General features: G+C 48.3%; 1 protein-coding gene across 3 annotated transcripts; it reads left to right on the top strand.

Annotated features, from left to right (window-relative positions):
* Window positions 1-5,505: 5,505 nt before the first annotated feature.
* LOC119352770 (putative receptor-like protein kinase At4g00960) lies at window positions 5,506-19,112 on the top strand. 3 transcript variants are annotated; one of them, XM_037619350.1, is made up of 11 exons: window positions 5,506-6,188; window positions 6,293-6,367; window positions 6,481-6,549; window positions 6,666-7,080; window positions 8,013-8,104; window positions 9,352-9,437; window positions 9,679-9,770; window positions 10,413-10,623; window positions 10,728-10,965; window positions 11,061-11,205; window positions 18,260-19,112. In XM_037619350.1, exons 1-11 carry the CDS (start codon window positions 5,959-5,961, stop codon window positions 18,557-18,559), a joined length of 1,953 nt encoding a protein of 650 aa, XP_037475247.1. In that variant the 5' UTR covers window positions 5,506-5,958; the 3' UTR covers window positions 18,560-19,112. The 3 variants fall into 3 exon arrangements, with proteins under 3 accessions (XP_037475247.1, XP_037475248.1, XP_037475249.1); XM_037619351.1 differs by having other exon boundaries at window positions 6,672-7,080; XM_037619352.1 differs by lacking the exon at window positions 5,506-6,188 and having other exon boundaries at window positions 6,200-6,367; window positions 6,629-7,080.
* The last annotated feature ends 5,937 nt before the right edge of the window (window positions 19,113-25,049 follow it).

Below are 25,049 nucleotides of genomic sequence, written 5' to 3' on the forward strand. Positions count from 1 at the left end.
TATAGATAACAAAATCACGATCAAAACCTCCTAACTGCCAATCCTAAACGTGCGATGAGGTATGTGAAGACCATCGACCACCCCCGGCCGCTGTGAAAGCAGTGCCGGCGGTTTCCTGCCGACATCAGCGAAGGCTCCTGGACCAGCTGTTGCATCTCCACAAACGCCTGCTGCCATCTACGTCACCCAGGTGGTGCTGCCCTTCTTCCCCGGGCATGTCTTCCCGGAGACCCCAAGGTGCAGCCATGGGCTATCTCCTGCTGATCCCTATCAATCACGGTTAGTCACTACTATTCCGCATAAGAGGTGTTCTAATCACGAGATTAAGATCATGTGTTAAGTTAATCTAAAGGAATTATTACTAACAAGATTTGCTACGAGGTAATTCATAATTGTAAGCTCTTGCATCAACGATTATTCACTTGTTCAAAGGAAATCTGATTATTAATAGCTCAATATTGCATATTCTTTTTTTAGCCATATTTGTACAAGAGAACACTTCGGGGCGTACTGTAGGGCACTAAACTTTTTCATCTGTGGACAACATAATTATAGCTAGCTGCACTCTTATAAAAGTATAAGATGGTAAGATTTTTAGCCTATGAACATGTAATATATTTTGCTCTAGCTTTTGAAGTTCTTTTTTTTTTACTTTCTCATATAATAACTCATATAGGCTAGGTCCCTCGTCTCCCGCCGGCTCCACCGCTAGTCCATCTTGTCTCCGATGACCTTAGAGCTATGGCGGCGTGATGGATTCTGGTCCTTGCCGGCGGGAGGGCTTCGTCGTTAGATATTCCTTTAAGTCTTGTTAGGATTTATATTCTACTCAAAAAGACGAGACAGCGGCGACTTTCTGAAGAAAGAATAAGGTTTTCTCTGCCTAGTCTATATTTCGATGATGTGTCTAGCATCGTAGCGAGCGTATAAAGGTGTTGTATCGATCGACCTGAAAGACAGTTTAGAAACACGTCAGACTTTAGTAGTAAATCGATCGCTTTGCTCCGGCCTGCAATTATTCATGTCCACATGCAAGTGGCGGGGACATCACCTTTTGTTTTTCACCGTGTCCCTACTGCTGCTGCCCATGCACATGCACATGCTTTTTCCAGTCGCGGTATCTGCGGAACATGTAACAATGGGACAAAACGGGGTGTGCTCACGGAGAAGATAGCGCCTCTTTATTCGTGGGATCCCTTCCGGCTGTCTTTTAGAGCATCTTTAGCCATTGACCTTTTTAGGAGGCATAAAAACCGCCTTTCGAGGACGAGCCGGCTCTGGAGCGGTTGGGTATCCAGCCGTCGTCTCCAGATGCCGATATCAACACATTTCTGACCGCTTTTCGAACCATTTCGACAAAAAATGGTCCAATATCGATGAGAATCGGCCCATATTCGACATGGTTCAGCGTTGAATTCTTAACATAAATATTTTTTGTATTACATAGTTCATCATAAAAAATCAAATAGTTCAACAACATAATGCAACAACAAATAGTTCAATACAAATTATATAGTTCAACAAATAAAAAACTCATATTTCATCACACGTCGAGCTAGGCGTCATCCTTGATCCTCCATAGGTGCTCCACCAGATCCTGCTGCAGTTGATGATGCACCTGTGGGTCTCGGATCTCCTGACGCATACTGAGGTAGGCGGTCCAGGTTGCCGGTAGCTGGTGATCAACTTCGGCTAGATGACCCTGCCTGTAGTATGGTTCAGTGTCAAACACTGGCTCTTCCTGCTCGCTCTTCGATGATCATGTTGTGCAAGATGACACGGCAATTCATGATCTCCCACATTTGATCTTTCGACCAGGTCTGAGCAGGATAGGGGACAACAGCAAATCGAGATTGGAGCATACCAAAAGCCCGCTCGACATCCTTCCTACAAGTCTCCAGCACCTTGGCAAAGTGGGACTTCTTGCCTCCTGGCACAGCGTTTGAGATAGTCTTCATAAATGTAGACCATCTTGGATAGATGCCATCAGCTAGGTAGTACCCCTTATTATAGTGCCGCCCATTGACCTCGAAGTTCACCGGAGGAGAATGACCTTCAACAAGCTTGGCACAGACAGGGGAGCACTGCAGCACGTTGATGTCATTGTGAGTTCCTGGCATACCAAAGAAGGAGTGCCAAATCCAGAGGTCATGTGTGGCCACCGCCTCAAGTACCACACTGCAACCGCCTTTGGCGCCTTTGTACATCCCCTGCCAAGCAAATGGGCAGTTCTTCCATTTCCAATGCATGCAGTCGATGTTTCCAAGCATCCCAGGAAATCCTCTTGTTGCATTCTGTGCTAGGATTCGAGCAGTGCCTTCCGCATTAGGGGTTCACAAGTATTGCGGTCCAAACACTGCCACCACTGCCTGACAGAACTTGTAAAAACACTCAATGCTGGTGGACTCGGCCATGCGCCCATAGTCGTCGAGTGAATCACCGGGAGCTCCGTATACAAGCATCCTCATCGCTGTCGTGCACTTCTGCATCGAGGTGAATCCAAGTTTGCCGGTGTGCAATCTTCCTTGTACTTGAAGTAGATGTCGAACTCCCGGACGGAATTCACAATCTTGAGGAAAAGCTTTCGGCTCATCCGATAACGGCGTCGAAATGTTTTGTCGCCGTGCAGTGGAGCGCCGGCGAAGTAGTCGGAGTAGAGCATGCAGTAGCCTTCGAGACGATGCCGGTTCTTTGCTTTCACCCGCCTCGGCGCCGAGCCACCTCGCCGCGGCTTTTCATTGCTCGCCAACAGCTGGGCGAGGACGGCGAGCATCATGAGATGCTCTTCCTCCTGGACGTCGGCCTCGGCTTCCTCCTCCAGCAGCGCAGCGAGCACTTCCTCAGCATCCGAGTCCATCTCGTCGAGGGAGGAAAATCGTCGAACACCTTGCGCGCCCGTGGGCGTGTACCCGCCGCTAAACCGCCCCTCCACGGCCGGAAACGGCCGGCTGTTGGTGGAAGGGCTACGTCGGCAAACCTCTACTATTTTTCCAGCGGGGATTGGCTATCTAGCGGTGAAAGGCGGCGATCGACGCCGGGATACAGCTAGTGGCGGCCGAGGGCGCGGGGGTGGGAGGCGAGACGGGAAAGAAAGACTTGACTTTTCACTTGACGGGGTGGGCCAGCCGCGCTTTTCCCTTGCGCCGGAGCCTCCGATCGCCCCCCACTGCGCTGGGTTCGGCCTGCGAGCGCCGGGCCCAAAAACGGGCCGAACCGGCGCTTTTCGACATTCTGGGGGCGCGATTGGAGTTTTTTTAGCCTCGGCGCCGAAAAAGTAACCTAGTCCGGAAGGATGGGATCAGGTGACATACGCTACGGTGACATGCACGGTGATATGCGGCCCAAATTCAAATTTAAACATTGCTAAAAAAATCTGAAAAAAATTATGCATATTCACAGCACATACTAAGATACCCTTAAAAATTTCAGATCAAAGTTTGAAACATACATCGAGAAATAAAAAAGAAAAATCTGTCATGAATAGTTCCCGAATTGTTCTTTGTAGACTATTTACATATGAGTTTTTTTTTTCAATGTATGTTTCGAATTTTGATCTGAAATTTTTAAGGGTTATCTTAATATGTGCTATGAACATACATGGTTTTTTTTCAGATTTTTTTGTAATGTTTAAATTTAAATTTGGGCCATATGTCACCGTAGCGCATGTCACCTGATTCCGGTCCATCTGGGGGCCTGTTAGGGGCGCGGCTGAAGATGCTGTGACACGGTAGGAATGCTTGCCCCTACCACTACCAAGTTGGCAGGCCCACGCCGGGCGATTCGAGGGGAACCCCAGCCGCCACCGACCGCCGCCCCTCCTCCCGGCCACCCCCGCGTCGCCGCCGCCGGAGGGCCGGCCGGCGAAGCCGCGCCGGACCTAGGGATGGCGGCGGCGAGGCCGTTCTCCCCCCATCCCGCTTCACCCCACGCCCTTTCCCTCCACAGCTCCTCCAGATCTGTCCCCTGGCGGCTCCAGCGGCTTCCACCGGCGCCGTGAGCGGCCTCCCCCGGCGGTGTCTTCCCCGCCCGCTGCTGGTGTGGCGGGTCTCCCTCCGGATGCGGCTCCTCCTGCTGCACTGGTCCTGTCTGCCCCATTTGGATCTGGGCCCCAGCCGGTTGTGGTGCTCCCCGGCCCGCTTGCCGTGGCGGCCGGGCACGCCCTCCTTGTTGCGTCCACCCCTCCCCCGACCCCTCGCCACTCGTCCCTCTGCCGTCGCGGATTTCCTGGTGGTCGCGCTTCAGCACCAGATCTGCGGGTTCAGGTGGCCTTGTCGGCCGGCTCCCCGTGCTCTCTCGTTGCGGCCTCGCGCTGGCCGCGGTGCACCTCAGCCTCCCTTGTTGGGTGCGGCGCCCCGGCGTGTTGCTGCTTCTTTGGCCCTCTGTAGCTCGCTTCGCAGCTCATGGCTGCCTAGATTGTTGGGCTACGGCGGTGGTTGGCCGACTTGCTCCGGTTGCGAGGTGGAGGAGGCACTGCCGGGTGAAAACTTCATCGACGATGACGGCTGCAGCCGCCATTTTTCCTTCTTGAAGGCGTCGAGTTTGGCATTGTTTCCCTCCCCCCCCCAAGCGCTCAGATCCCGAGAGAAATCTCGGACCCGGGGTTCCCCGTGTCGGATGGTGTCGACGTCTCTACGCCGTTTCCTCCTTGGGGGCATCTTCTTGGATTTCTTCTGCTTCGGGTGGACTCGCCTCTTGCTGCTTCCTCTCCACCTCGGCTTCGATCCCTGGCTGGCCATTGTCCTTGGCGACTCGAGTGGAGCTTGCTTGGACATCCTGGGGTGGCCTCGACGACGCGCTGCCCTTCGACCTCGGCGGCAGTACACCGGTACTGCGCCCTTCGGTGTCGGTGGCGTGTTGCCTTCTCGGCTTCGCTGGCGGCGCACCGGTGCCGCCACTCGAACTCGGCCATTCGACGCTCTTCGTTCGCGCCAGTGATGCTTCTCGATATGCTTCTACTTCGGTGTCTCCTTTCTATCAGGGATGTGCTTCATGGTGGCCCGGACGACGTTTGCGTGGACATCCTGGGGTGGCCTCGGCGGCACGCTGCTCTTCGACCTCGGCGGCGGTACACCGGTGCCGTGCCCTTCGGTCTCGGTGGTTTGTTGTCTCTTGGCTTCGCCGGCGCACACCGGTGTCGCCGCACGAACTCGGCTATCCGACGCCCTTCGTTCGTGCCAGTGATGTTCCATTGCGAGTTGCTGTTATGGTGCCCGTCTTTTTCTCCCTAGGCCTTGTTGTGGTTCATTGTCAGTGGTGGAACAAGCTGCTCAGCGGAGCTTGCTACCTGAGATGTCGGCCTCCAGGGGTTTCGGTTTGGTTCTGTTGCCAGCCTTCCCCTCCATTTTGTTTTCTTTCTTCTAGTTTTGGGCTTCCTCTTGAAGCCCTCCCCTGTTATTTTCTTTTGTGCCTTTGTGCACTTACTTGTATCTGTACTGACTGCCAAGTCGCTTTCGAGTGGGAATATAACAAGCGGTGGGGTCGTCAATCTCGAAAAAAAAAACTACCAAGTTGGCACCGCAAACGCCCCACTTACTTGGGCGCCGCCGGCGAATCCGCCGCCTTCCTCCCACGGCGCTGGCGCCTGGCGGGCGAAGGGCGGGCCGTGCCGTGGTTACAGGATGCTTGTGCCGCAAGTGGAAGGAAGGGAGGGGCCTCAGGCCTGCGCCGCAGTCGACAGATCCTAACCAACCCCCGCGCCGAGCTCCACCGGCGCCCTCTCCCGCCCGAGCTTGCTCCGGCGACAATGCGGAACGACGAGCTTGACGGCGGAGGCCGGCCGAGGCTCCGGCCGTCCTACCCCAGGTACCTCCGGTCTTACGTACCCGGGAAGCGCGAGGTGGACCGGGACCCACCCCGCGGGCTCGGACCAGTGGTGCGCGGCGCCGGCACGGATGGTCGAGCTGGGCGGCAAGCTCGACCCGGCCGGCCGCGTGGACGGGATGCGATTTGGGGACGAAGATGGGGACGAGGGCAACACTGTCTTTTCCATGCACCTCTTGGCTTTCTCTGTTAGCGAAATTCAGTACTCGTATGTCGTCGTATGATATTATTTTGCAAACGACTGAGGATGTGTTGTGTGCGGCAATTTTCAACAAGAACCGCGTGGTAGACGTTGACGACAGGACAGGACGTGGTTGTATCTCCCTGAGAAGACTTGGCGGCTTGGCGCTGACCTCTGCCTCTACGGAGTGAGCAGCCTCTCCGCTCCGTTCATCCTCTGTAACTGCGATTACTTGGCGAGTCTTTCCTTCTTTCTTTGCCCTTTAATCAGATTGCCTTGCCGGCCACCTAGGTGCTCAAATCCGGGAGTCGTTTGGTGTAAGGGATCGGCCAGGAGCAAAGCAAAAGGAGAAGCCAGGAAAACAAGGTTGGTGCTTGCTCGCCCTCTTTGAGTCTTGTCTTGGCAAAGAAATTCCGAAATGTTTTTGCCTCTGTCGATCAGCTTTCCGGAGAAATCTGACTTGTGGATGATCAACGCAGCCTATCCTTTAATCGGTCAGGCAGGGGCAAAGTAAAGAAGAAGAAGCCAAATTACCACTTACCAGACAGGTTGGTGCGTACGTGCTTCCTTTCTTTGCTTGCTGTCATGAGAAAAGCTATCAGAAATGTTCTTGCCTCTGTCCATCAGCTTTTCGGCGGCGAAATCTGACCGGCGGATTTTCCAGTGACAGGATGGTCGATGCTGTGGGCAGCGTGAAGCAGGTTGTCCAGGTCGCGCTCAAGATCAAGGAGGCGGCCGACACGGTTCGCCATAACAAGGAGGTCTGCCATCAGATTAGAGGCCGGGTGAATAGACTTCGTGCTATCCTGTCAAAGCTCGAGGGTGCTAATACCATGAGCGATTCGGCGACTAGCGACACACTCAGGGACCTCGAAGAGACTCTGCATCGTGCCTACAGGCTCGTACATGCCTGTCGAGAGAAGAAGAACATCGTTTCCCTTCTCTTCACTGCCGGGAAGCTCTCGAGGCAATTGCGCCAGGTCAACGACGATATTTTGGCTCAGATGGCGGTTGCAAGTTTTGGCAACAATGTTCAGACCACCATTATGCTGAGTAGACATTTTCAGGACCCTCCAAAGGTACAATTAGGTCCCTAGCTACATAGTACTCCCTCCGTAAACTAATATAAGAGCGTTTAGAATACTAAAGTAGTGATCTAAATGCTCTTATATTAGTTTACAGAGGGAGTATATCTTTTAAGCCTCACTTCAAGTTTTGTTATTCCTCCACCAGGCGGACAACAGTCAGGGGAATAATGTTGTGGCCCCTTAGCCCCTATTTCTGATGACCGGACCAAAGTTTCATATTCCACTGCCATCGCCCAAATAAGAACCTAAAGAATGGGTACTGGGCTGCATAAATATGCTGCTGCTCAGCATTCCTCAATTTATTATGGTTAACTTGCGCCCAAATTGATCATTGGGTATTTGGTTTGACGAACTAGAAGGTGAATTGATCATGTAAGCCTGGCTCGCCATATGTTTGAAGATGAGCTGGTTTATCACCAGTTCATCCTGTGTGATTCAAGGCTATCACAAAAACAGGGATCGAATCATCCATCCTGTAAATACAGAAACGCAGGAACCATGTAGAGTATGGTGATCCTCCAACCAAACACCTAACAAATTCATGTATGTAGCTTTCTGTGTTCTTAACCTAGGTATCCAATATAGGCAAGTATGAATTTTCTAATAGAATAACTCCAGTTGTTCATGCGAATCCCACTAAATAGGGCCACATTTTTTATGTTCCTTAGCTTTTCTCTCTAATCTTGTGAACATTTCCAAAAGCAGAAAATACTTGGCAGGGGTTGTCTGAGTCAGGGTTTCCCTCCAACTTTGGGTGGCGATCTAGCAATAGGCTTTGTCATGCTTGATTTTCTTCAAAAATTATGTGCTTATGAGTCATCGAATTTATCTTACAGTTCTTGTTCCAAAACTTTGTAATAATATAGTGCAGAGATCTCAGGGGCCCTCTTTTTCACTAAGGATAGCTTCCTATTTAATTTCAGGAACAAGAACAAATGGGACTTTCTATGTTGTTTCGGGAGGATGCAGAGCATGCCATAAGGTCGCCCGACAAGTCACTCACGCATGACTCTAGGTAGGTTCTCTCAATATGCATTTTCATCACCATCCATTTAAAGGTACTTCAGTGTGAGTCATTTTCTCTGATAGTTACTTTAGAGTCTCTTACCTCCTTGATCTACGTACAGTCAATATACGCCCTAAATAAATGAAGCAAATTTCTTATCTTGCTCTGTTTGAGTGATTTGGGTGGTGAGCATTGTCTTGCACAGCCCCCCGCCATCATCTGGCGCCTGTTGCAAGCTCTTGATGCTTGCGTCCTTGCGAGATTCATTGACAATGCGGCTGTCTATAGCAGCAAGGGCGGCAGAGGAGTTGCTGCCGAGTGGGAAGTGCATGCTTGCGGGACCTGTGGCTCCGTGCAAGGAGGCAGCGCTCTCCCATCTCCCCTTCTTGATCTTGATTCAGCTGCACCATCAGTATGTGGTGGGCCCCTTGTCAATTGGATGAATGCCGGATGCGGCCCTTTATAAATTGTGAAGATGCCATTCATGGCTTTCAGCAGCAGTGCCCTCTCGTGTTGATTGCTACTGTGGTGGCCACTCATGGAATGTTCATTACTGCCTCACTCGGTTTTTTTTTCCAGATAGGTGCCTCTATGTGCCATGGGAGGTTCAATGGACATGGTACATGATTGATTTATCTAGGGCGTTTGTGGTTGCATCTCAGTCATCCACATTGGTGTAAGTGGTGATCTGGTCGTCATTAGTTGGATCAGACGAGGTATTGAGTTGTTGTCTCCCAGCACTCTTTCCCTCTCTTTGGGTTGAAAATCTTGTAGCATTGACGCACATGTGTCGTCTCCTTAAAAGCATTGTCTTGAAGCTTCGGCTCGAGGGTGAGACCTTAGGTATGGCTTCATGAGTGAGGACAAAGTGTGCCGTAAAGGCTTTTTGTTGGGTCTGTGGGGCCAGTCTGTAGCCTAAAGGATAGTCAGGGCTAACTACTGCTAGCACAGGAGTGGCTGGGGTGTTACAGTCCGGCAACGGCGAGGGGAGATGTGGTGGGAGGTGACAGGGATGGTGGTGGCTAGGATTTCGCCCGAGACTCCCCCTGTAGTGACACGGGCAACCAGTGAACCGTTGCTGCTTCAGCGTTTGTAATGTCTCGCCTAAGCTGGCCACGGACCAATTTGTTTATTATTCTGATTTTTTGCTCTTAGTGCCTTCATGATTTGCAATACAATCATTGCTATGTGGATTGAATGAGGCATTTATTTATTTGTATCAACTCCTCACTTTTGGCATGTGGTATGAATGACAGACTTGAAGGGAATGATGGAAATGGCGCAGCCCCTCAGGTTGATGAGCCTTCTAGAATTCCAAAGATCCCACATGCCTCGTTGCCATGTAAAACTACTTCTCTAACTTTCTGAAAATACTATCTCTGCGTAAATTTGTAGGCATTCAGTCAAGCAGCACATGAGTATTACCATGTTTCAGTATTACAAGTTATATTCTCAATGGTTCGTGTTTCCAATAAATGGGGACAAATAAACGTGCAACGCATTAACTCCAACACTGAGGGAACTGAAAGCTGAGGACGCATGTGATCCTCAAATCTGAACCATCTTATTTCTTTTTGTGACAGGGTTTACCGTTTTTACTTACGCTCAGTTGACGCAGGCCACAAATAGTTTTTCATGCGAGCTTGGAAGTGGTGGCTCTGGTGTTGTTTACAAGGTATAATACATTTACATGGCATTAAATCATTCTACCTGAACGGGCGTGCTAATACTTGTTTGCTACTTGGTGTTGCACTCTTATTCAAGTCAAGCGAATCACATGATTTCCATTCATTGGAGCCCTTTATTGTTGCTATATGCCCACACAAATTGTGCTACAGATTACCTTGTGTGAAATGTTTCCTTGAGTTGCTTTGGGGCATCATATAACTAATATTTCAGCACACTCAACATGCTAAAATAATTTAACGCGTGCGCATAAGCTGTAACAGAATCGGGGTTACAAGGTTCCTTCAGTGATTAATTTGTGCAGTATATGTATTGTTACAATTTAAATACACCAACAAGGAAGACATATATCTATCTGTTGAGTTCCTTTTTAAAGAAGTTTGTCACGGTTAATTGGTTGAACCATATTAAACATTTCACAATTTTTGTAACATTTCCACAATTTCCGAAGAGTCCAAAGTCTCTTGCACCTTGAGAGATTCGGCACAGTGCATTCTTGCTCTGTTCACTCTTATTAGCCAGCTATCACTAGCAATATAACAATGCTATTATGGCCATTACTCACCCCTTTTATTTAAAGAACATAGTTGATCACCATTAAAAGTTTCATCTTCTCGTGTATACTTTTCAGGGCTCATTACATGATGGTCGCCAAGTTGCTGTCAAAAGAACTTCTATTCGCTCACCCAGTTGCAAAGTAGAATGTGAAAAGGAAGTTCGTCTTGCGGCAGTGCTTCAGCATATAAATATACTGAAACTTGTGGGATGTTGCACTACAGAAACAGAGTCATTTCATGTTTATGAATTCATGCGAAACGGCAGCTTGCACGACCACATACATGGCATGTCCAAACTGCTATTCACTCCATCTTCCTGTGTATATTTATTTTTACAGGTAAAAATAAATGATTAACAATTTGCAATCCATCTTATTGGCATTTTTCAGGAAAGAGGAGAGATACACTGCTGCCCTGGCCAATGCGCTTCCAGATTGTTGAGGGGATTGCCCAAGGTCTCCTTTATCTACACAAGCAGTGCGGACTAGGCATCATTCATATGGATATAAAACTGAGCAATATCTTATTGGATGATGCTTACATCCCCAAGGTTGGTGATTTTGGAATCTCCCTGGTGTTACCTCAGTTCCGGGATGAGAAGCAAACTTTTCACATAAGAGGCTCAATGTAAGATTATGAATCATGTCTCGAAGCCGTATACTATTTGCGTATCTGTTATTATTGTGAAGGAGGTTCATTTTCATACCCATCCATCTTTTCAGCGGTTTCATGGCTCCAGAAATGTATAGCTGTGGTCGTTTCTCTATCAAGACTGATGTGTATAGCTATGGCGTCCTACTCCTTGAGACCATTAGTGGGAAGTCCTGTGTCCAAGCAGGCAGCGATTTCAACACTCTATTTGCATGGGTAAGTAATATTTCATTCGAGAAGAGGTAAATTGTGCAAAGCACCTATTATATGTCTTGGTGCAAATCAAGACACAAAAGGGTTAAATGTTGCTCAAGACGAGATAGAAAAGAATGTATGACCATGATGAGCGCAATTAGCGGAGCCCCCGATGGGGCGATTGCGAGGCGACAGAGTACCCCTCGCGGCGATCTCAATCTCGTGAGGGGGGAGGGGTCGGAATCAGTGAAGGGGAGTGGATTTGAGGATCGTGTGGAGGGACAAGGAGATCGTGAAGATCCGCTAGGGCTCCGGGAAGCATGGATCAAAGCGAGGACCGCGGTAAAAAGATACGCGGAAGGGAGAATCGCCAGTAAGAAAAATCGGCAGTGTGGCACAGAAAATCAGGGATTAACATCTGAAGAGGGGCTAGTAAGAATCAAAGAGAAGATTGGGAGGATGCGTTTGGACCTTGGGAACAGATTTCTGGAAGGAAATCATGGCGCAGCGGCAAAAGGTTCAGGTGTGCGGATACTATCTGATCCTCCAGACAAAGACAGGGGATGGGATCCATTCTCTGATTCAAATTCGAGGCCAGGTAAAGAAAGAGATCAGGATGTCTCAATCCCCAGGGAGGAAATTCCATGTCCTGAGGATGCACCGGGGAGTATAAAGGATCTGGCCGAGGACAAGGACAACAGACACCATACACCTGAAACTTTGTCAACAGAGCACCCATCTGCAATGGCTGGGCAGGATCTCCGCAAGAACAAGGGCCTGATGCACAGTGGCGAAGAGGTCGACTCCAACAGCAAGCTGGGGCTGGGCAGGAGGCCTATGCTCCGTGGGGGATCCTCGTCGGACCATGGTGATCCCTACCACACTCCTGTCGCCCAAGGAGTGGGAGGCGGCAGGGATGTGAGATATGGACAACGTGACCAGGTGGTGGCGCCAAGCTTCCCTGTCAACAGGGAGGAACAAGCTCCGAATGTGGTGGAGCTGAACCTGTCCAGGGAAAGGGCGTCCATGCGCTCAAGGTGGATCGCCGTTGGACTGTTCTTCTCGGTGCAAATCTTTGGCATCGGGGGGCTGTTTAACGAGCTCAAAAGCAAGTGGGGCTTGAGGGGGCGCCTCAATTACACCCCGCTCAAGAACAACCGGTTTCTCCTCGAGTTCGAGCGCGAGGGGGACTTCCGGTTCATCCTCAACAATGGTCCCTGGACACATAAAGGTGATGCCTTTCTGATGGTGGAGGTGGACGGGAGCACTAACCCGGAAGCTGTTGAGGTCGCCCACATGCCGATATGGGCGCGAATCTATGACGCCCCACCAATCATGTTCTTCGAGTCGGTGGCCAGGAAGCTGGGCGCAGAGCTAGGTGAGGTCCTAGAGGTGGATGCAGATAAAGAGGGCAGGATTTGGGGCACGTATATGAGGGTCCGAATCAGTCATGATGTTGATGAACCCATACGCAGTAAGCTAGAGTCCCATGATTTTGCCGAGGATAAGTTGTATCGCCTGAATGTAAAATATGAGAGGCTGCCTAGGTTTTGTAGTTACTGTGGCCACTTAGGACACGGTCAGCGCGATTGTAAGCTGCCCGAGGATCTCCAAGAGATGAGGTTCTCGGCAGCAATGCGCTCATCACCTTTTAAGAGGAGTGGTAGTAGAGGTGGAGTCGTAGTTCCTGAGGCTGCCAGCGCACGTCGCTTTCTCCACTTCGATTCAGAGAACCTTGGGACTGCTTGCACAGCCCCTCCAAGACTCGCGGTGGAGAAATACCGCAGTGTGCCTGCGGACGTGCTGGCCGATCCGCTGGTGCAGGAAGCAATCGCGGCAGTGAGCGCGATCAGGTTGGATGCGGGACGGCGTGACTCTGCTGATGGGGGTCCGAAAGCACCCAAAGCTAGGATCCCGAGTGTCACAAATCCAGAGATGGCTGAGGTAAACAGTGACATGGATGGAGTAGGGGTCGTCACCAACAATTCCCCTCTTGGCCATGCTTCTGACACTCCTCTGGAGAAACTCAAGATAGGGGGTGATGAGGTGGACCTCGAGTTTCCACCGGGCTTTGGCCCCAACGCCCTCTTCGCCTTGGGTCCGGCTGTCAACCCTGCACCAACCCAAGCGAACGCGCTGGCGAAGGAACAAACTGCTACTGTTTCTGAATGTGGGAAAGATAGGAACCTGGCAATCACTTCTGACGGCGCCGCGGCTGGAGGTGGGCGCGACAAGGTGACCTCTGTGCCTTCAGAAGCAGAGAACATGGCAAAGGGTGGAGATCAGATACAGAGTAGTGAGAGAGTGTCAACACAACAGGGTAAGAGCCAGGGTAAGCTTGCTGCAGCACAAAATACAATCCTAGGTAAGAGGACAGGCAGAGGGAACATAGCATCTACTGAAGAAGAGGGGAGGAACGCAAGTACTGAAAATGAGCAGAAAAAGAAAGCAAAAGGACAGCAGGGGGGAACAGGGGAGGAGGAAAAGGGTGGTTTGGATGACCAGGAAGCAGCCGGCCCAGGGGCTACCGGCAAACTGACGGGTGCTAATGGCGGCGCCCGTCAGGTGCCATGACGACCCTAAGCTGGAACTGCCGGGGGCTCGGGCAACCCCGGACAGTTCAAGAGTTAGTATGCCTTGTGCATACATACCAGCCCAAGATCGTCTTCATCACTGAAACTAGGCAATGTGAGAATAAAGTAAAAGCACTGAAGTGGCGGTTAGGATTGAGGCACTGTTTGACACATGATGGGAAGGGTAAAGGTGCTGGAATCGCATTGTACTGGGATGAATCAATAAAAATAAAAGTGTTATCGTATGGACCGAGGTATTTTGATGTGATTGTCACTGAACCCCATGGTCCAAAGTGGCGGGGAACCTTTGTGTACGGCGAATCAAGAGGCCAAGATAGGCATCTCTTATGGAATCTGCTCCAAAGTATTGCTCCTAGCTCAAGTGAACCTTGGATGATGATCGGTGACTTTAACGAGACCATGTGGCAACACGAACACAAGTCTCGTGCAATGAGATCTGAAAGGAAAATGTCAAATTTCAGAGATATGCTATCCAGGTGTGATCTCCATGACTTAGGTTACTCTGGCCCAGACTGGACATACGACAACAGACAGCAAGGGGATAGGAATGTCCGAGCTAGACTGGACAGGGCAGTGGCCTCACCATCTTGGTCTGACCTCTTTATAGACCATTGTGTAACTCACGTTTGCTCCACGAGATCGGATCACTTCCCACTGCTACTACAACTGAGCAAACAAAGTGGTTATAAAAATAGACGGCATATGTTCCAGTACGAACAAATGTGGGAGAGGGTACCTTCGTTTCAGCACACGGTTGAGGAAAACTGGAACAGCTCTCGCACAGCAAAAAATCTGGGTGATGTATCAGCAAAACTTGTTGGCATGCGGGAAAAACTGTCAAGATGGAGTCGGAACAGCTTTGGGTCGGTTATACAGAAGTCAAAAATAATCAGAGATAAGGTAAGCAAACTTTTGGAAGAACCTGTGTCCGCTGATCGCGAAAGACGACATAAGGCGCTCGCTTTGGAGCTAGACGAGCTTCTACTGAGAGAGGAGATTATGTGGAAGCAGAGATCAAGGGTAATGTGGCTCAGAGAGGGTGACAGGAACACAAAATTCTTCCAACGTAGAGCCACATGGCGACGGAAAAAGAACTCCATTAGAAAACTGAAGAAAGAGGATGGAAGTTGGGTGGAGAATGTAAAGGATATGCAGCAAATGGCCACGGAATTCTTCAGAAATCTCTATAAGGCGGATGACGGGGTGCAGCCAAACGACATACTTGAACTCCTCAGTTCACGAGTCACTGCTGATATGAACCGCGCCCTGACCAAAGAATTTACAAATGAGGAAATTTCAAATGCACTGTTCCAGATCGGTCCTCTAAAAGCTCCGGGGGCCGACGGATTTCATGCTAGGTTTTTTCAGAGGAACTGGGAGTTAGTGCAAGAAGATGTTATACAAGCTGTGAAAGAATTCTTTAAGTCAGGGATTATGCCACCAGGTACAAATGATACGGTTATCTGTCTCATCCCCAAGGGGAGTGACCCACAAGATCTGAAGGATTATAGACCGATCAGCCTATGCAATGTACTTTACAAGGTGGTGTCAAAATGTCTGGTAAACAGACTAAGGCCTCTTTTGGATGAGATCATCTCAGAGACGCAGAGCGCCTTCATTCCCGGCAGGATGATTACTGATAATGCAACCATTGCCTTCGAGTGCTTTCATAAGATTCAACATAGCAAGAATGGATCGAATACTCACTGTGCGTACAAACTGGATCTTGCCAAAGCTTACGACAAAGTTGACTGGAGGTTTCTTGAGGGAGCAATGCACAAACTGGGCTTCTGCCAAACATGGATTGGGTGGATAATGAGCTGTGTCAAATCGGTGTCATATGCTGTCAAGTGGAATGGCTAACTCCTTGAATCCTTTATTCCTACAAGAGGGCTTCGGCAGGGTGATCCCCTAAGTCCATATTTGTTTCTGCTAGTAGCAGATGGACTAGTTAGTGCCCTCCGTAAGGAGATTGCAGCTAAAAGAATAACCCCCATAAAGGTGGCTAGGGGAAGCCCGGGGATTTCCAACTTGTTGTTTGCTGATGACAGTTTGCTATTTTTTAAAGCTTCACATGAGGAGGCTTTAGTGATAAAGGAGGTCCTTGAAAAGTTCCAACGAGGCACGGGGCAGCTACTGAGTCAAGCGAAGTGTTCCTTACTGTTTAGTGAACACTGCCCAGTGCATGTCCAGGAAAGTATTAAGGATACACTAGGGGTAGTGGCATCATCCTTTGAGAGCAAGTACCTGGGCCTCCCAACTCCGGAGGGTAGAATGAAGGGTGAAAAGTTTCAACCTATTATGGAGAGGTTTGTGAAGAGATGCTCGGATTGGAATGAAAGGTACATGTCTCACGCAGCAAAAGAGGTCCATGTAAAATCGGTTGCTCAAGCATTACCCACCTACCCAATGGGAATTTTCAAGATGAACAAAAGTTTCTGTGAAAAGTATGAGAAACTTATTAGGGACTTTTGGTGGGGTGATGAAGAGGGACACAGGAAGGTGCACTGGATGTCATGGGAACAAATGGTGAAACCGAAGCGGGGAGGTGGAATTGGTTTCCGTGATATGATGTCTTTTAACCAAGCTTTGCTTGCGAGGCAAGGATGGAGATTACTCCAGTATCCGGACAGCCTGTGTGCTAGGGTTCTAAAGTCCAAATATTACCCGAATGGAGAGTTACTAGATACAGTCTTTGCGACTGACGCATCGCCGGTATGGAGAGGAATTGAATTTGGGCTTGAACTCCTAAAAGAAGGAGTCATTTGGAGGATCGGTGATGGCCGGAAAATTAGGATACAGAGAGACAATTGGATCCCCAGGCTTAATGGATTAAAGGCGGCCACATTGATAAGGAATTCACGCCTTCGTTGGGTGAACCAGCTCATTAAACCGGACAGTAATGAATGGAATTCAGAACTCATTCACCAAATCTTCCCTGTTTACGATGCAGAGGCAATCTGTAGGATAAAACTGCCCACCAGGAGGTCTACGGACATCATTGCTTGGCATCATGAAAATACGGGTATTTTCTCTGTAAGAAGTGCGTATAAACTGTCCGAGGAAATCAAAGTGAGGGATAAGGCCCAGGCATCTAGCTCTTCAGGCTCAGCAAATAATAGGAACAGCTGGGACTTGATTTGGAAGTCCAAAATACCCCAGAAAATAAAGATAAATGCTTGGAGAATTGCAACAAATTCTCTGGCCACCATCAAAAATAAAGTCAGGCGCACCTTGGGGAAGATCGCAACTTGTACCATCTGCGGTCAGGAGGATGAAGATGAGTTCCACGCAGTGGTGGCGTGCACAAAAGCTAAAGCTCTCCGGAGTGAGATGAGAAAAGTTTGGGCATTACCCAAAGAGAAAGAATTCAGGTACACAGGGAGGGACTGGCTCCAATGCCTCTTAGCGAAGTGCGATGAAGACACAAGGGAGAAGCTAATGTTACTGTTCTGGAGAGCTTGGTTCCTACGCGATGACTGCGTTCATGGAGAAGGAAAAGCAAGAGTTTCTGTATCGGTTCACTTCTTGGAGAGGTACAAGGAAGAGATCCACCAGTCAATGTGCGAACTGACAGATGACCGAGGGAAAGGTAGTCTGTTCCCTGAAAAATTAAACACTCCCTCCCAGACTCCGAAGATGATCTGCAATTGGAACCCCCCTCCGGTCGGAGTTTGGAAACTAAATACAGATGCGTCGTTCGTCGGCAATTCAGAGGATACCTGTCTTGGAACGGTAGTCAGAGATCACAGGGGAGATGTGGTCTTGTCAGTCTGCAGGAAGATCAAGGCAAGTGCAGGCCCTGAAGAAGCAGAAGCAGAGGCAATCAAGTTGGGGATGAGCGAGCTATCAAGCTTGTACCAAGGCAAATTAATCATTGAATCTGACTGCCTAACCATGGTGAATCGACTGAAAGCGGAAGGAGTGGACAAATCACAATTACACCACATTGTCCAAGACATCAGGGATCAGATGGGGCTCTTTGAATCCGTCTCCTGGTCGGCAACCAAACGAGAGGGCAATCAGCTAGCACATTCGCTGGCTGCTTGGGCAAGGAAGAACGGTGGATGCAGAGTCATTGCCGGTGTCCCAAGTCAATTAGTTGATCTGTCTCTATCTGAATGTAACCCTGTCTAAAGCCATTAGCTTTGGACTAGCTTTTGGCTTGCCTCAAAAAAAAAAAAAGGGTTAAATGTTAAAGCCCACATCAGATTAGACTTTTGGAGTAACTGGCTGGAGCATGAATTCAATATTAAAGTATGGTTATTTGTTGAAAGCATGTAAAGAGTAAGATTATATTGCCCTGTTTCTCCCAAGCGAAGTATTATAGCATCTCCGTCTTAGGAAAACAAGCAGCAACTGTACATGTCCTTTAGTCTAAAGAACCATCTGCTTTGTCGATAATTGAACATTCCTGTTATCCGAAATTAATCATCGCATTTTATTATGATACATAATGTAGTTCTCTTTTTGGCCTGTAGGCATGGCATCTATGGAAAGCGAGAAAATTGGCAGAGTTCATCGACTCAAGGGTACGTGATGTTGCTGATGTATCAGAAATAGAGAAGATGAAAAGATGCATTCACATAGCGCTTCTCTGTATTGAACTTAACCCGGCACACCGGCCCACCATGTCTGATATTCTTGGGATGCTGGGCGATAAGAAACTGGAGCTACCTATCCCGCAGCAGCCGGCTGGAACCAACGAAAACAGTTTAGACAGCTCAGACAATGAACTAAGTGACTGGAACCCTCACACCCTGGGATTTACTTCCGCTTGAAACAACGGAAAAGTGGCGGGTATTTAAAGGATACGAGCACTATAACAAGATTCCATGTTACTCTCTGGGCTAGATGGCGTGCTAGGCTGAAGATGATTTATTGCAGGCCCTGGTATAGCAAGCAAAGCAGCCTGCTAAGCTATTAGGATTAAGGTGGTGTGTCAGTCAAGCTGGAGTCCTGTCAGACTCCTCCAGCCATGGGACGTGTCATGGTCAATGCTGATGGAGCTATGTCTGGGTCGGGGCAAAAGGTCTTAACGAGTATGGCAAGAGCCTAATCTTCGTTTGCTTGCCGATGGAACAGAGAACCATCTAAGTCGTCTTTTTTCTTTGTCTGGTACACAGAGTGAGCTGGCTTAATTGGCATCTTCTGCTATCTTAAGTTGCTATACCGGAGTTTTATCAGTAACAAACTAGTAGGAAAAGTATGTTATCTCTTGGCAGTTTTTTTTTTTTTTTTGAGGATCCAATCTCTTGGCAGTTATGCAGCATTATACTCGGTAAGGATGTTGTAACTTGCTCTCCAAATTGTTAACCTGCTGATGTCCAAATCGTTTAGCGTCTCTTGCCAAACAGGGCCTTCTTTTTTGCACAAAAAATAGGGCCCGTTATGCTACTACTCCCCGTACCAAAATGTTACCTTTTTTAATTGTAGTGGTTCAACAAAATACGTTTTACCACCCGCAAAGAAAAATACGTTTTACATTTTGTTACAAGAGGGAGTCTTCACATCCTTTTGAGGTCCTTGACGGTTGCTGGCAAAGGAAACATGATAGGAGTCGCGAGTGACTAAAATGAAGCCTCTATTAATAACTATTTGTTGGCGACTCTGGTCATGTTATGCTTACTCGCTGGTTTTTAAAGAAAAAAAGGACTCTGATAAGTGCCAAACGTTTTTTATAGCAAGTTTAGTTACGTGAGGATGGCAACTTTCGTGCTTATTTTTGACAGAAACTTGCCGTGTGTCACTGAAATTTGCCATCTTTGTGTGACTAAAATTGCCATAAAAAAACATCAGGGCTGGAGTGTCACGCACCTGACGCGCGGCACTTATCATTTGGGGAAAGAAGTGAAATGTCTATGATGGCTGGTTACTGTAACAAGACGAGTAATTTGTGTTTGCTGGTGGTTTTGCGTTTGCCGTTGGTTTGCATGCACGCGTTTGTAGCGAGGCACATTGATTGTAACCTTGAAGCTCCAAGATCCAGTCCATGTTTCGATATAGATTGGATTCAGTGGCATATGTATGCTTTTCTGCTTGTTTACTATCCTTTCTTAATTTCTACTTCCTTCGTTTCAAAATAGATGACCTAACTTTACACTAACTTTGTACTAAAATTAGTATAAAGTTGAGTCATCTATTTTGAAACGGAGGGAGTAGATCATATGGAAACAGAACTACTACCTGGGTGCTGAGGATATGGCGTGGCGTCCAAGAGGTGGTGCGTTCTACTAGCTGTGTGGCTAGACATGAAGGAAGGGGAAAATATCTAGTGATACTGCCCACCACATGATACCATGCTCCTGGACTGTGTGGTGCGTTGGATCTACAATGCAAGGGACATGATCAACTCACTTATCATTTAAGCACAACAGATCACCACATCTCTCCTCAAGCTGTCCACCGTTCTCAGTTTTACCAACAAGTATTGAACCAATTTTAAAGAAAAATACTGAACACCGCAGTTCAAAACAAAAAACAAGTACTAAAGACCATATCCTTGCTGGTCTGATCTGAATCAAATCAAGAGGCGTTGATTAATCAAACTTACACCACAACATTACGCCATGTTCGGTTACTCACAGGGGATCAACAAACACAAAATGTTCATCATTTTGTGTTGGTTGATTCATTTTGGAATCAATGGGCCTTGGACCTTCGCCCATTTTTTTTTCATAATTTGGAGATTGACCAAAGTATGCAGGGACATCAGTGAGGGGGATCCTATTCGGCACGCAGATCGTCCGTGGGAATCCTATTTGGCGCGAAGGTCCCCCGCGAGCAACCTGGCGACGCGAGCGCTATGTCTCGCATTAAGCGAGACGTAGCAGCTCTGGCTGAAGCTTTTTCCTCCCTCCGCGTCCTATTGGGCCGGCCCATTCGTATGGACATAGTAAGTAAAAGAGCAGAGAAAAGAGGAGCAGCACGGATTAAAGTGGTTTCCAGGAAAATGCTAGCGCTGCTAGCCACTTCGACTAAGTCGCATGATGTTGCAACTAGTAGGGCCGCATCCTACTTGAGGAGATTAGAGCTGATTTTCTTTGTTTTTCTTCTTTTTTCATTTCTTTTGCTTCTTTTCTTTTTTCTTATCTTTCTTTTCATTCTTTTTGTATTTTATTTCTTTGTTTATTTGATTTTATTTTATTATTTATTTATTTTGGTTTATTTATTCGGAATTATTTTTCTTTTTTTATTATTCTACAATTTTTTTAGTGTCAACAACATTTTCTAATAGACGTGTAACATTTTTCTAATACAAATTAAACGTTTTTGTAATACATAGTTAACATTTTTTCTATACACATTATAAACATTTTTCAATGCTTGATTAAAAACATTCACATACAAGATTTTTTTTCAAATACAAGATTAACATTTTCTTAATACATGGTCAACATTTTTCTATACATTTTTCAAATACTTTTAAATGCTAGATTAATAGTTTTCAAATAAAAAGACTAAGATTTTTTTAATACATGATCAACATTTTTTCTATACACATTTAGCATTTTCCAAACGCTTAATTAACATTTTCCACACTTGTACACCATTTTTATAAATCTTTCACTAACATTATTTTATACAGGATCAAATTCTATATTTTGTAATGCATGGTCAACATTTTTTTTCTATACACATTTAACACTTTTCAAATGCTTCATTAACATTTTTCAAATACTTGTTCATAACATTTTTATATGCATGATCAAAAAATTTCATCAATTTTTAAATACAAGATTAACAATTTTTTGTACACATTCGACATTTCTCCGGATCCTTGATTAACATTTTTTAAATACGTGTTCAACCTCTTTCAAATAGTTGTTCAGTTTTTTTCAAATACTTGTTCAAACTTTTGAAAAAAATTGTAGAGTGTTTTAGTAAAATAATTTAATATTAAATATTTCAAAGTATAAACGAAAGTACAAAAAAAGAAGAAAAAAGAAAACAGGAAAAAGAGGCTATGGCAGGTGCGCGCATGGGCCGGCCCATCTAGCTTGCCCCTTCAGCGAGTCGGAAGCGGGTCTCGCTGAAGGCGAGACGGGCGCCCACCTGGCGGTACCCCCCTTGCGCGCTGGGTGTTCGTATGGGCCGGCCCACTTTACGGCTTTTTTCCTCTCGTTTTTTCCTTCTTTTTCTTTTTATATTTCTTTTCTGTTTTCCTTTCTCTTTTCTCTTTTCTCTTGTTTACTTTTGGAGCCTGATATTCATCACACGTGTGGCACAATGGATACCCCGCCACACAGCTCGTCTGATCATGCTCAGGAGCCACCCTGTGTGGGCGAACATTAAAACTGTCTAAATGTGTGGCAGGAGGACCAGTGTACCGAACAAGTCGTTACAAACATCGTTCGATGGGAGAACCCATGGCCCGACCGCTCTATCCATCTCCCCCAACAGGCCTTCTCCCTGTAAAAACGCGGCCGCATTTCGGCCGTATCCTGTCCGCGTGCTAGGGAAAAATGCCATCATCTTTAAACAGTAGAAAAAATGCCATCATAAAGAAAAAACTAAAAATACCCATGACAAAAATAAATTAACCATGGCATCCAACGCGGCCGCATTTCGGCCGCATCCTGTCCGCATGCATGCAAAAGTGGAAACAAAGGATTTTAAACCGCGGCCACGGTTCGCACTAGTTCACGCCGGCCGGTAACACAGTCGGCGGCCTACAGTCTGAAGCCAGCAACAAAGCCAGCGACCGACACACGAGCCAGCCTTCAAAAAGACATATTTCACGCCGGCAACAAAGCCAACGGTCTGCACACTAGCCAGCCTTCAAAAGAGACAAGTTTTCTCGCTGGCAACAAAGCCAGCGGCCGGCACAGGAGCCGGCCTTCAGAAAGGACCGCCATCGCGGTCGTCGTCTCACCTAGATCATGCCATCGCGGGCGAACATCTCCTTCTGCCGGTTCGTGAACCAAGCCTTCCTCTCCGGTGACATATTGTTCTTGTCGACAATCATGATAGCTAGTGCCACCTCCTTGGCCTTTGTGTCGGCATTGGTGGCCTCGATCTCTAGCTTCTTGAGTTGATCGGCCTCCTCGATGTCAAGCTTCCTCTTCTTCACGGCCTCCTCCATATCAAGCTTCTTTGTTTGAAGATCTAGATATATCTTCATTTGCTCTTCCTTCCCTTTGCTCTTCCTCTCCTCCCTCAATTCCTTTTGGCTCATCATATCCTCCAAACTTCCTTGCATGGCTATAGAAGATGCATCACGCTTCTCGTCGGACTTCGAGCTTGTCTTGCCCCTCGGCCTCTTGAGCACGTCTCCCGCATCAGCCTCGGCCGCCGCTTCCTTCTCTCCTCTCTTCTTCCTACGAGCATTGTATTGTTCCTTGAACTTGGGGCAATCTTTGATGAGCATCTAACAATGCGTGAGAGTGAATGGCTTGACTTTGTGCCGGGCCTTGAAGGCTTCCAAAAATTGGAATGCTTACACAAACAAACATGCGGCCATCATGAAAAGGACATAGAATGCATGTAACTTAAATGGCCAGTGACCAAGACATGAATGGACGCAGTTGGAAAAGAGAGGGGTTCATACCAAGTCACCAAGGCCTAAGCCGCTCACGGGACGGGCTTTGACGCTCTCAAGCGTGGCATAATATTTGTTGCATTCTTGTTGGATGAATCTCCACCTCTTTTGGATTGAATTGATGCCGCGAGTGCTTGCGAATTGGTAGGGGGAAAAATTTCTTCGCTCATGAAAGTTTTTGTGAACTCTTGTCCAAAAGACCACTCCTTTTTGCTCGACACCTCTTATTGGATCTTGGCCGATTTCCTTCCAACTCCCACAAATAAAAGTGTCCTCGGCTTGGTTAGCTATATGATCCCGTGCGGATGCCCTTCCTCCTCTTTTGTGCTTCGGCCTTTTGGATGAGCTCGTCGATGAAGCACAATGGCTCCGCGGAAATGTCGACCTCGTCTTCTTCATCTTCACAATACAAGTCATCATCTTCATGCCACGAGTTGCCATGGTCGTCCTCATCAGCATCATCATGGCCGCCAAACTGAGAGTCATCATAGGTACCACGACCATCCTGGCTTTGGGTCGCATCCGCATCAAAAGGTTGCTCTTGGCCGCCGACGTGGAGCGCCTCACCACGACCCTCAAAGATGACGTTCTGCATGAACATGGAGTAGTACGGGTCGTCGACCGTCGACATCTGCGTCGGTGGTGGCATATCACTGAACAGCTTGCGGGTGCCGGCAATGTTAGCCGAGTCGAAGGACCGGGGTTGCTTCCTTTGCGCGCCGTCTTCGGTGTAGCCCGGCGTGATGTTGAGGTTGATGATGCCCACGGGCGGGTCGACCACCACACAGTCCGTCGATGGATAGAATCACGTCTCCCCATGGCCGCATGGCGGAGCATGAAAATCCGACGTGCCGTGTGAGACGGACGAGCTTGGGAACGGTGCGGCGACGGTCGATGGACCGACGAGCCTGTGCTCGCCGCGGCCATGGTAGCGGCAGAGTGAATGGCCGGCGTGGGGCGTGTCATATGAGAAGGGTGCGCGCCTTGGAAACGATGGACTCCTTGTCGTTGACCTCGGCCTGGTGCTGCATCGCACGTCGCAGGGCACTCTTCGATGCGTACTGCGCGGCGGCCTTCTCCTTTTCAACGGCTTGTCAGCCCCTCCTCTTGGCCGATTCCTTGTCGAGTTTGGCGGCGGACGCCTGCGAGAGCTCCGACCGCGGCTTCTTTGCCACAGGCTTCTTCTTCTTCGCCACAGGCTTCTTGGGGTAGGTGGTGGGTCGCCGGGATTCGCGTCGTCGGCCATGGTGGACGGAGAGAGGAGGCCGGGGCACGGGAAGAGTGGAGGGCGGGGCGCGGGAGGTTTTGGAGGGAAAGGAGGGAAAGTGGCCGGCTGTGCCACCAACAGGCTGGCCAGGGGAAGACAATAGCATGTGTCCCGCCCGTCCGCGCGCTGTCCTTTCGGCCGCAAACTTGATCCAAACTTGGGCCGGGATGGGTTAAAAGCGGACAAAAAATGAACGACGGTCCTTTTACGGCCACGCGTTAAAAAGCCTCATCTATGCGTTTATCTTTAAACGAACGCTAACGAACAGAATGGGGTCGCGGAGTTGGCCTAAATCCCTTTGCTCCAGCCTGCGATTATTGATGTCCACATGCAACTGCCGGGGACATCACCTTTTGTTTTTCACCGTGCCCTTACTACTGCTGCCCGCAGGCATATGCACATGCCTTTTCCCATCGCGGTGTTTGCGGAACATGTAACAATGGGACAAAACGGGGTGTGCTCA

The sequence above is a fragment of the Triticum dicoccoides genome, chromosome 2A, assembly GCF_002162155.2.
Source record: "Triticum dicoccoides isolate Atlit2015 ecotype Zavitan chromosome 2A, WEW_v2.0, whole genome shotgun sequence".
NCBI classification, from domain to species: Eukaryota; Viridiplantae; Streptophyta; class Magnoliopsida; order Poales; family Poaceae; genus Triticum; species Triticum dicoccoides.

Bases quoted from the DNA above. Each gene is read 5' to 3' on its own strand.
- LOC119352770 (XM_037619350.1), top strand. From the start codon at position 5,959: ATGGGGACGAGGGCAACACTGTCTTTTCCATGCACCTCTTGGCTTTCT. The intron at 7,081-8,012 runs GTACAATTAGGT...ATTTAATTTCAG, and splicing joins ATTTTCAGGACCCTCCAAAG to GAACAAGAACAAATGGGACT. The intron at 10,624-10,727 runs GCATGTCCAAAC...GGCATTTTTCAG, and splicing joins CTTGCACGACCACATACATG to GAAAGAGGAGAGATACACTG.